The 12,632-nt window shown below is 32.6% G+C and overlaps 1 protein-coding gene across 1 annotated transcript; it reads right to left on the bottom strand.

Annotated features, from left to right (window-relative positions):
* Nucleotides 1-711: 711 nt before the first annotated feature.
* On the bottom strand, nucleotides 712-2,916 carry LOC101510415 (uncharacterized). The gene is given in 2 exon segments (XM_012717981.3): nucleotides 712-1,486; nucleotides 1,488-2,916. Coding segments are annotated over 2 exon segments (1,143 nt in total). The 5' UTR covers nucleotides 2,390-2,916; the 3' UTR covers nucleotides 712-1,245.
* Between the last annotated feature and the right edge of the window lie 9,716 nt (nucleotides 2,917-12,632).

Below are 12,632 nucleotides of genomic sequence, written 5' to 3'. Positions count from 1 at the left end.
AAAAAATAAAATAAAATTGTTAATTTATCTACAATAAACTACAAAATAAAAGACAATTTTTAAAATAAATTAATTCATATGTAGATCTTAATTTAGATTAATTCGTATTAGAGATCAAATTAACAATTTTAAAATTAGGTCCCATTTTAGAAGTTCAACTTAAAAACTCAATTCTAAAGAAACTGATCCTTTTGTCTTGATCAATAATATAAAAAATCATTGGCAAGACAAAAAGGAAAAAACTAATAGTTATAAAAAAGCATTAATGAAATGTAATTTGGCAGCCAAAACTGGCAGCTTAAGAACACAGTAAAGTAGAGCTTTTGTCTTGACTATACAGCTGTGAAGTGTGCATGTGGCACACTTAGAGAAAAATCACTAAAATATTAACTAGGACTGTCAGCAGCTTGCATGCTAAAGCCTACAAAAATAATGAATGCAAGATCTTGTTGGTGAACACAATCAAGGGGACCACTTTAACTCACTCTCCAACCATCTTCATCTATTTGACTATTGACTATTGTGCACCATTTTTGGTAAATAAATAAACAACTTGCCAATTATATTATTCATTAATAGAATAGCAACCACAAGGTATATTATTAAGTTGTATAGCATAGCATAGCCATAACATGGTCTAGATTGATTCTATTGCCTAAATTACTCTAAACATGTGTATGCATGTGAATAGTGATTTTTAATTACATAAACTAAAATAAAATTACATCTCTTTGCCATATAACTTATTTTGAATATTACAAATAATGGAAGCTACAAAGAATAAAACAAAAATCTCATATGATATATGGTGATACAGTCAATTTAATGAGACTTTCTTCCTCAATTTTCCTCTCTACAAACACTACATACAATGGCATAAAGGGTTCCATAACAACTTTCCAAAAAGAAACAATTGGTAAAGGAAATTAAAACTATTACACTATTATTACATTACTAATGAAAGAAAATTATGATCCATCCAAAAGATTAAAATTTTGTCAATCTCATATTCAATCCAAACACTTGCTAAGTAAATTAAAATATATTTTTAAAAAAGTTACACTTCACAACTTAGTCCATGTTTGGTTTTGTAGTAGATTTTGACAAAATCACAGTGGTTCACAGTAATTTTATCAATTTCATTACATAACAAACATGCATGAATCAACAAAATCACATGAAAATGTGATTTTGCAAAAAAATTGTCATGAAATCAAATATGCAGTAAAAGTATGAAATGATTTTTTATCCTTTAATAGTAAGCAATGAAGGGACAGCTGACAAATTAGGTGCATTGTTGTTCTGAGAATTAGCATCTCTTTTAGAAGTGGTTTTGTTGGTAAAAGCTCTCATAGGACTAGCAAGTGCCCAACTCCAACTACTCCTACTCCTTCCATGAGAATTTTCTCCATCATCACCAGAAGATACCCAATAAGAAGAAGATGAACTCATCATCATAAACCCACCAAATATTCCACCACCAACCAGAAGACGAAATTACCTTATTAGCCTTACCTTCACGTTGAGATTCAACTCTTCTTAAACTACAATCTCCAAACCCAGTTGAGATTTTCTCAAATAAATCACCAGAGAAGCTTCTGCTACCACATCCAACAGATCTAGATCTTGAAACTTTTCTTTGTTCCAATGAACCAGAACCAGAACTTGAACCAGAAACTTCTTCTTCTTCTTCCTCTTCCTCTTCTTCATTTTCTTCTTCAACTACCATTTCACAGTTTCTGCCTAAAGTAGAAGAACAAAACTTTGGCTTCACAGTTGAAATCCTTGGACTACTGTTACTTTCCTTAAAGCTCTTAACTTCCATTTTCTTGCTGCATGAACTAGAGGGTCTAGAAGAAAGATAGAGAAAAGACCAAAAACTGTTTCTTTTTCTAAAAGCAAAATCACCATTTTCTGCATCGTCGTTATCAAGAAACTTTGTTCTTCTGGGTGTTGTTGTGGATTTGCTACGCTTGAAAACAGAGTCAGAAGAAGTAACATTTGCAGAAGAAGAATGTGAAGATGGTTTCTTTTTGTTTGGTAAGAGAAAAGGGATTCGAGAACGAATGTGATGGTCACGTTTTGTAGTAGAAGAAGAAGAAGAAGAAGTTGGAGGAAGAGAGAGGGAATTAAGAGAAGAAGAGGAAGAAGATGAAGTTTGAAGAGTGTTGAATCTGAAAGAAGGTGAAGAAGAAGGAGGAGAAGAGAAAGAGGAAGAAGAAGAAGAAGGAAAAGAAGAAGAAGAAGAAGAAGAAACAAGTTTACCAAGTTTTTCTTGAAGACAAAAAGCACATATACCAGCAGGGTTTTTTCTGTGAGGATGATTAATGCAATATTGCTGCATTGTTCCATCATTTATTATAACTTCTTCTCTATTCATTGCTTCCATGTTGATTCAATGGAATTGGAATGAATGAATTAATGAGTGAGTGAATGATTAGGCTTGTGTTTTGTTTGAAAGAATTGATTTTGATGAAAGAGAGAGAGGAATGGAAGAAGAAAAGGGTGTTGAAGAAAGTTAGAATGTGAGAATGAGAATTAGTGTGAAAGGGGAAAGGGTGTTATTGAGTGAAGCACGTGGAAGACTGACTTGGAAATGAATAAAAAAGTGTGAAAGGGACAATAGAGAAGCACTTTGTGATTGTGAGTTAAATGTGAGGGTGAGAGGGTGTCACTAGCTCAAACATAAGAATCTATTGAATCAAAGGTACTCTATATTCATGTCTTTAGGCCATGGTGGGTTCTTTATCTATTTGGAACAAAGATAAATAGGAGATTTTTTGGTATCTTAAGAGAATGGTGTTTATAGAGGAGATGAACCTTCAACTTTCAAATAAGGTTCCAATCTCTTGATCATGCAACATTCATGTAACTATGAAAGTGAAATAGCATATTTGTAAGACCTAGCACGAAAATGGATTATTTAACTTTGGTGATGGATGATTTTTGTGATTTTAATGTATTTTAGTGTAGAATTGATGATTAAAATTAAATAATAAAAATTATTTAGATGATAGATAATGATTAATTAAGAGAGAGATAGTTACAAGGTCACCAAAGATAAATGTAAAAAATGCTAATCTCTTTCGCCCATCATACGTACCACTTGCATTATTAGTCTAGATATGAATATTTTGAGTAACTTAATTCAAGATATGTGAATTTTTAATCAAATCTGCATCACTTGGGCTATTCATTTGGTCAATAATGTTGATCACGTAGTCGAACATTAGAGATAAAAAATTAAATAGTCTAAAAAAATACATATTTTTATTTTAAATTTATAATTTAAGATATCTATTTGATATCACACTAGTATAATAAGAAGTCCATTAAGAAGGAAATTAAAATTGAACCTTTCAAAAAGTAATATAATCAGTAAATAAGTAAATAATTTATGAAATAACAATATTATTGTTGAAAATTATCTTTAAAAAATATTGAAAAAGTAATATAATACATCAATGAATTAAAGTTTACTCAATATTTAAGAGGAACGATATTGATTTATTTTTATTTTAAGTATAACAAATTGTTTAACTTAATATTTATACAGATACCTTGTTTGTAGAGGAAAAGTATATTTTTAGCTGAAAGTGTGTTTCAATTAAAAAAAATGTCGATACAACTCTTTAATGTTAAATTTTTTTATGGAAAATACTTTTTCATGATAAAATAAATGAATATGCATCCAATTGCTTCATTTTTTTGAAAGTGTTGAATTTTATAAAAGAGATAAATACACTCTGATGTATGAATATCAATAACTTTTTTTTGTGTGTAAAATTACTTTACACGGTCCTTTTGTATCTTCATAAAAACATTCGAAGTGTTAACAATGAAAAGAGGAAGAAAGAGGAAGAAGAGAAAACAACCACTCTAGGGTTTCATATCATATAATAAACCAAAACTTAAGTTAATAGGGTTATAATGAGTATATATAGAGGAAAATAGAAAATATCTAAAATACCCTTACTACTAATATATAATAATATTATCTAATATCTAAAATACCCTTACTACTAATATATAATAATATTATCTAATATCTCCCCTCAAACTCACGATGCATTAACATGGAGCATCGAGAGTTTGTCAACTAAAAAACGGAAATGTTTAATGGAATGCATCTTTGTGAACAAATCAGCAATCTGTAAAGAAGAAGAGACAAATGGTAGAGTAATAGTTCCATGCTGAAGATGATGACGAGTAAAATGACAATCAATCTCAATGTGTTTGGTGCGTTCATGAAAGACTGAGTTGTGAGCAATTTGAATAGCACTCTTGTTATCACAGTGCATCGGAGTTGGCTCAGCAAGAGAGATACCCATATCAGACAAAAGCCAACGCAACCAAATTATTTCAGCGGTAGTGGATGCCATAGCACGATATTCAGCTTCTGTAGAAGAGCGAGAGACAATGTCTTGTTTCTTACTCTTCCAAGAAATAAGAGAGTCTCCAAGAAAGATACAAAACCCTGTGGTGGATTTACGATCAGTGGTATCACCAGCCCAATCAGCATCAGAATAAGCTCGTAACTCCAATGAGGATGACGATGGAAAGAGAAGACTTTGAAATTGAGTTCCTCGAAGATAACGAAGAATCCGAAGAACTGCTGCCCAATGGACTGTAGTGGGGGAGACAACAAATTGACTAACAACATGAACAACATAAGCAATGTCAGGTCTGGTAATCGTAAGATACACTAAGCTGCCAACCAAAGTACGATACAAAGTGGAATCTGGTAAAGGAACACCATCCGAGGGAGCATATTTTACATTCAACTCAAGAGGAGTATCTGCTGCTCTAGTATCAGAAAGACGAGCCTGATCAAGAATGTTGGCAATGTACTTGGATTGAGAAAGAAGGTAGCCTCTAGGAGAGTAGGCAACTTCAATCCCCAAGAAATAGCGAAGAGTTCCCAAGTCCTTCATCTCAAACTGTTTGGCTAACTGCAATTTCAACTCATTAATTCCACTAACATCATCACCTGTAATAATCATATCATCAACATATAGAGAAAGTATAATGCGACCATGAGTGGTGGACCTTATAAACAATGCAGAATCATGTTCACTAGAGCGAAAACCAAGAGAAGTGATCACAGTAGAGAATTTCTCAAACCAAGCTCGAGGAGCTTGTTTAAGACCATATAGAGCCTTTTTTAACTTACATACTTCCCCTGGATCATGAGAAACTCCTTGTGGAGGGACCATATAGACTTCTTCATGAAGCTCACCATTTAAAAAGGCATTTTTGACATCCATTTGGGAAATATGCCATTGACGAATAGATGCAACTGCAATAAGAGTACGAATAGTGGTCATCTTGGCTACAGGAGCAAAAGTTTCTTCATAATCCATACCATATTGTTGAGAGAAACCCTTAGCAACAAGACGTGCTTTGTAGCGCTCAACTGACCCATCAGACTTAGTTTTGATCTTGTATACCCAACGAGACCCAATAGCACGTTTTCCAGGAGGAAGAGGTACTAATTCCCAAGTGTTGGTTTTGTGCAATGCAGATAGTTCTTCTGCCATAGCCTGCTGCCAAAGAGGATCAAGAACAGCCTCTTTATAGGAAGAGGGCTCAGACAAACTGTGAATAGAGGTTAAGAAAGAAGCAAACGAAGCTGAGTAAGTTGAATAGACAAAATCAGGTAACTGAGTAGACTTACGTTGACGAGAAGGGTAACGAGGAGGATCAACAATCGCAGGAGGTGGTTGGACAGCCGGGGGGACAAGAGGGATGTCATCATGTGGAGTAGTAGTATTTGTCCTGCAATTCTCAATAGTACAATCACTAGAAGCGCTATCATTAGGACCAAACGGATCAATATGGGTTAGTTCAGAACTCTTAGTAATCTGCGAATCAGAGGAAACAGAGTAAAAAGGAATGTGCTCAAGAAAAACAACATTACGAGATACATAAAGTTTTCTTGCATGAGGATCATAACAACGATAACCCTTTTGACCATCCCCATAACCAAGAAAAACACACATGGCTGAACGAGAAGACAACTTACTGCGCTCTACTTGAGGGCGAAGAACAAAACAAGTAGAACCAAAAACTTTCAAAGAATAGTAATCAGGGGTAGAAGCATATAATTTTTCAAAGGGAGACAAACCTGATATGATAGAGGATGGAATTCTATTAATAGCATGAACAGCAGTAAGAACTGCTTCTCCCCAAAACTCACTAGGAACTGAAGCGGACAACAAAAGGGAACGAGCAGTCTCTATAATGTGACGATGTTTCCTTTCAGCAACTCCATTTTGTTGAGGAGTATCAGTACAAGATGTTTGGTGGCGAGTGCCATCATAAGCAAGTAATTCAGAAAATTTATTAGAGGTATATTCACCACCTAAATCACAACGAAAACACTTTATAACAGAATTATGTTGAGTTTTGACCATTGCACGAAATATATGATAAATGTCAAAAAATTCAGACCGATTTTTCATAAGATAAACCCAACAATAACGAGTGTAATCATCAATAAACGAAACATAATATCTAGATCCACCTTTGGTGAGCACCGGTGATGGACCCCAAACATCAGAGTGAACTAAATCAAAAGGCGCATATGAAACGGAAACACTTTTACTAAACGGTAAAGCTGGAAATTTAGCAAGTTTACAACCACAACAATCTGAGATATCACAGGGTTTTAACTTTCCTAAGGCTCCAGTAGAAGCCAAATATTTTAATCTAGAAGCAGAAACATGTCCAAGGCGAGAATGCCATAAATAAAAACTAGAAGATAATGAATTCAAGCGAAAACTAGATAATAAGTCAGCAGTAGTTGTTGAGGCTGCAATATCTGGGAGTCGTAGTTCATCCAAAACGTAAAGTCCCCCCTGTCTATGGCCTGTCCCAATCAGCCTCCCAGAATGTGGATCCTGCACACAACAAGAAGTGGAAGAAAACGTAACCGAATAACCGAAATCACATATTTGACTAACAGAAGCAAGACTCAAAGTAAGATTAGGAATATAATAAACATTAGAAAGAGACAAGTTAGGTGTGGAGACAGAACCAATGCCTGCTAGTGGCATAGGAGTGCCATCAGCAGTCATAACTGACACAGACGAAAGAACAGCCTCTTTATAGGAAGAGGGCTCAGACAAACTGTGAATAGAGGTTAAGAAAGAAGCAAACGAAGCTGAGTAAGTTGAATAGACAAAATCAGGTAACTGAGTAGACTTACGTTGACGAGAAGGGTAACGAGGAGGATCAACAATCGCAGGAGGTGGTTGGACAGCCGGGGGGACAAGAGGGATGTCATCATGTGGAGTAGTAGTATTTGTCCTGCAATTCTCAACATTACAATCACTAGAAGCGCTATCATTAGGACCAAACGGATCAATATGGGTTAGTTCAGAACTCTTAGTAATCTGCGAATCAGAGGAAACAGAGTAAAAAGGAATGTGCTCAAGAAAAACAACATTACGAGATACATAAAGTTTTCTTGCATGAGGATCATAACAACGATAACCCTTTTGACCATCCCCATAACCAAGAAAAACACACATGGCTGAACGAGAAGACAACTTACTGCGCTCTACTTGAGGGCGAAGAACAAAACAAGTAGAACCAAAAACTTTCAAAGAATAGTAATCAGGGGTAGAAGCATATAATTTTTCAAAGGGAGACAAACCTGATATGATAGAGGATGGAATTCTATTAATAGCATGAACAGCAGTAAGAACTGCTTCTCCCCAAAACTCACTAGGAACTGAAGCGGACAACAAAAGGGAACGAGCAGTCTCTATAATGTGACGATGTTTCCTTTCAGCAACTCCATTTTGTTGAGGAGTATCAGTACAAGATGTTTGGTGGCGAGTGCCATCATAAGCAAGTAATTCAGAAAATTTATTAGAGGTATATTCACCACCTAAATCACAACGAAAACACTTTATAACAGAATTATGTTGAGTTTTGACCATTGCACGAAATATATGATAAATGTCAAAAAATTCAGACCGATTTTTCATAAGATAAACCCAACAATAACGAGTGTAATCATCAATAAACGAAACATAATATCTAGATCCACCTTTGGTGAGCACCGGTGATGGACCCCAAACATCAGAGTGAACTAAATCAAAAGGCGCATATGAAACGGAAACACTTTTACTAAACGGTAAAGCTGGAAATTTAGCAAGTTTACAACCACAACAATCTGAGATATCACAGGGTTTTAACTTTCCTAAGGCTCCAGTAGAAGCCAAATATTTTAATCTAGAAGCAGAAACATGTCCAAGGCGAGAATGCCATAAATAAAAACTAGAAGATAATGAATTCAAGCGAAAACTAGATAATAAGTCAGCAGTAGTTGTTGAGGCTGCAGTATCTGGGAGTCGTAGTTCATCCAAAACGTAAAGTCCCCCCTGTCTATGGCCTGTCCCAATCAGCCTCCCAGAATGTGGATCCTGCACACAACAAGAAGTGGAAGAAAACGTAACCGAATAACCGAAATCACATATTTGACTAACAGAAGCAAGACTCAAAGTAAGATTAGGAATATAATAAACATTAGAAAGAGACAAGTTAGGTGTGGAGACAGAACCAATGCCTGCTAGTGGCATAGGAGTTATAACCGACACAGACGAGGCAGGTTTCACAGACACAAAAGATTTATCATCGTATGTCATATGATGAGATGCTCCAGAATCAAGAATCCATATGGAAGGAGATATACCTGACATACCAGAGGAGTTCAAACCTTTAGAAGAGGTGGCAGACATGGCATGTGATTGAGTGGCAAGAAGTCTTTGAAGTTGTTCTGCAATATCAGATATTTGGGAAGCACTCTCAGATGAGTATACAGAACCAGAACTAGAGTCAATGGTAGGAGGAGCAGAAGCAACAACATTGGACGATGGCCCCCTAAAATTCTTCTTATGTGTTCTCCCCAATTTCGGACAACGTGCTTTCCAATGACCTTTTTCTTTGCAGAATGCACATTCATCATTACCAAGCCCAACTCTCCCTTGAGATGTTTTTTTTTGAACAGGAGCAACAAAAACAGATGGAGGAGCTGAGAGAATTTCCTTATTTAACATACCAGAATGAGTCTTAAGTCTGATTTCTTCTGCCAACAATTCACTAACTACTGATTCAACATTAGGAAGGGGGGAACGATGCAAAATACCCCCACGAAGGCCCTCAAAATCATCACGAAGAGCCATTAGAAACCAAACCAGACGTTGCTCCTCTCTTTGATCAATGTATGCTTTGACAGCTTTCAACTCAGGTGATTCCATAAGAGCCAATTGATCCCACAGATTAGTCATTGCCGAATAGAATTCCTGAATGGTCATACTGCTCTGCTTAAGGGCTCTAATATCACTTTCTAACTGATAACGTTTTGCAAAGTTAGACTGAACATACAAACGTTTCAAGTGATCCCAAATCTCTTTAGCAGTATCATATTTTGCTAGTTGTACTCCTATAGACAACTCAACAGAATTATTAATCCAAGTAATAATTTTTGAATTACTAACATTCCATGTTTTCAGATCTTTTGCATATTGAGTTTCATCCTTTTTATCTGTAGGCTTAACAGAAGTTCCATCAACAAAACCCCACATATCTTTTCCAATCAAAAAATTTTTCATCACATAACTCCAATAAGAGTAATTTTGTCCATTGAGGTGAACACTAACAGCTTGAAGAGAATCATCCTTAACACCAGCCATAACAAATAATGACAGAAAAATACGACAAACACAATCACTGAGAGAAAATAAATTAAGAATAACCTGGTGCTGTGCGAGCACGATTTCTCCCTCTCCAGACGTCGTTTCGTCGATCCGACCGTTGATGACGAAGACCTATATGTTGCGAACCTGCTGTCCAAAAATCAGCCCGATCCAACGGTTAACGAATGCGCAATCGATGTTTTTCTGATACTGATTTAACAAAATCGGGAATAGGGTTACTCTTCTCTTTTCTCTTTTGGTGGTTGTCTTTCCTATCAAAATAGTCTCTCTCTTCTCTACGGTAGATTCCAAAATCAACCAAAGCTCTTTGATACCATGTTAACAATGAAAAGAGGAAGAAAGAGGAAGAAGAGAAAACAACCACTCTAGGGTTTCATATCATATCATAAATACACTCTGATGTATGAATATCAATAACTTTTTTTTGTGTGTAAAATTACTTTACACGGTCCTTTTGTATCTTCATAAAAACATTCGAAGGACAAAGACAAATGCAATAACATCACCACACCATTGTATAAAAAAAAACATCACCACACCAATATTTGTTGATACTTCATATCATAATTATGATAAATAGTATGATAGGATATTAACTTGACCTTACTAAGCAATGCGCCAAAACAACTTTTGCATTATTAAACCTTGACGGAACAATTGGAAATCCTTATCGTATCCCTTTTTTATTTTCTTGCCGACACAACATCCTTGTCAAATTGATAGATGTTAAGTTCCATTGCTTTGCCCTTAATAGCAACGTCCATAAAATAATTAACTAGTATTATTACCATTTTGCCTATTTTTATCAGACGATTTTTTATAAATTAAAAAAACTCAATAGTTCTTTTTAATTATAATTTATTGTTTAGTTGAAACACTTATATGAACTTGCGGTCTAGTGTGTCCTCGCAATGAAGACTTAGTTTTTTAAAAATTTGCTTTATCACTACAATCACATTTAATTAGTTTTTTTTAAAATACTTAATATTAATAATTAATTGTTAATTTTATTATAGAGAGAAGTTGTGCTTATGACTTAATTAAATTTCTCCACAACTTTGATTTATTAGAGCTACTATAAGACTAATCATAAGATAAAAGATTTACTATTTATCATCTCAAACTTTGGTAATTCGCCTACAACTTGTGTGTTTTGTTAAATAAGTCACCGTATTTATAATTATTGAATAAATTATTAGTTTAAATTTTTGTATACAATCGATAAATTATAATCAATTATGTAAATAACTTTATAAATAGTCATGACAAAAGTCAAGTATTATTGGTAATATAACGATTGTAATTAATATAACGATTGTAATTAATATAACGATAAATTATAATCAATTATGTAAGTAATTAATTAATCAAATATTAATTGATTGTAATTAATTGATAATATATCTTTCTTTTTTTTAATATGTCACTCATCTCATAATAAATATCACTTTAGTATAAAAAAATTTTTCAAAATAAATATCATTTATAATTTTCAATGTACCTTTAAGTCATTTTTTTATGTGTTAGTTTTCAATAGTTACTATACATGTAACTTTTAAAATATTATTATATTTTATATTGAAATTAATAAATAATTCACCGACATATAAAATAAATAATTTAATAAAATATATTTTTTAATTATTATATTTATTAATATTTATGTAAAAAAATTAAATCACAATTATTGTTAGAGAGAAGGAGTAAATAAAATCTAAGTGTTTAAACTAAAACAAAAGAGAAGCAAGAAGATAAGGTATCTTAGAGATCTTTGACATATCACACAAAGCACTACTAGCCAGACTGGCCTACAGATGAAAATCTACATTGCGATGAAGTTGTGATCATGCCGTTAACTTGATCAGAAATTAGAAACAACATATTGAATAAATAAATAAATAAATTAGTGTTATAATTTGATAAATACATTATTTAAATTATAAAATATAAATTAAAATAGTTCTTTTATATAATTTTGTTATCAAATAGATTAATATGTCAGATTAGTTGAATAGATAGTTTATTCATATCGATATGTTACCTTAATGTTATATTTTTTAGATTAAATTTATCACTGAAATTTTATTATTTTATAAACAATTTTGTGAATAATTTTAATTGTGTATAAATTAATTATAAAAAATTTAAATTTCATAAAAAGAAATAATCTACCAATGTAATGATATTGATATATATAAAATAATCTAATATTCAATTAATATAACACAATATTTTGATTATTATTTTATAATTTTAAAAGTATATTATTAATTTATGTAATTTAAAATTAATTTAAATGACGTATTTGTCGTCAATTTTAAAAATATATTTAATCTTACAAGTTACAAACTTACAATATCGTTGCTGTCCCCCAAAGGTACGACTCGTCCCTGTACTTGCGTTTGTCACTTAACAACACTCTCTTCCAAAATTCATTATTTTAATACTCATCAACAATAGATCTATAATAGAGTCTTTTTAAAGAAAAATTATTTTTGTAAATAAGATTTGGATTTTTTTTCAATTATATATTTTTAAATTTTTTAAAATATCCTCCTTTAAAATTAATGTATCAAAATATTTTATTTTGTTTAACGTTTAGGAGATATCGAACTAATATATGATTGTATTTTTGAAATTACAATCCTTTGAAGAAAATAAATTTTCAGTGAAAATTTTATTTTTGATATATTAATTTTAAAATAGAACATTTTAATTTTTTTATCTTTCAAAAAAAGAATATAATTAAAACATAATCCACAAAATTTAGACAATTTACGTGATAATTTTTAAAAATTTTAAGTTTAATCCATTGTTCATGTTCAATAAATAATTAATGATTGTATTAGATATGAAATTTTATCAACTATTAACATAATTATATTAACTGCAAATTTAAATGTA

This window comes from Cicer arietinum, chromosome 1, assembly GCF_000331145.2.
Source record: "Cicer arietinum cultivar CDC Frontier isolate Library 1 chromosome 1, Cicar.CDCFrontier_v2.0, whole genome shotgun sequence".
Taxonomy (NCBI): Eukaryota; Viridiplantae; Streptophyta; class Magnoliopsida; order Fabales; family Fabaceae; genus Cicer; species Cicer arietinum.
Note: the sequence above shows the minus strand (reverse complement) of the source record. Positions and strands in the feature narration are given on the sequence as shown.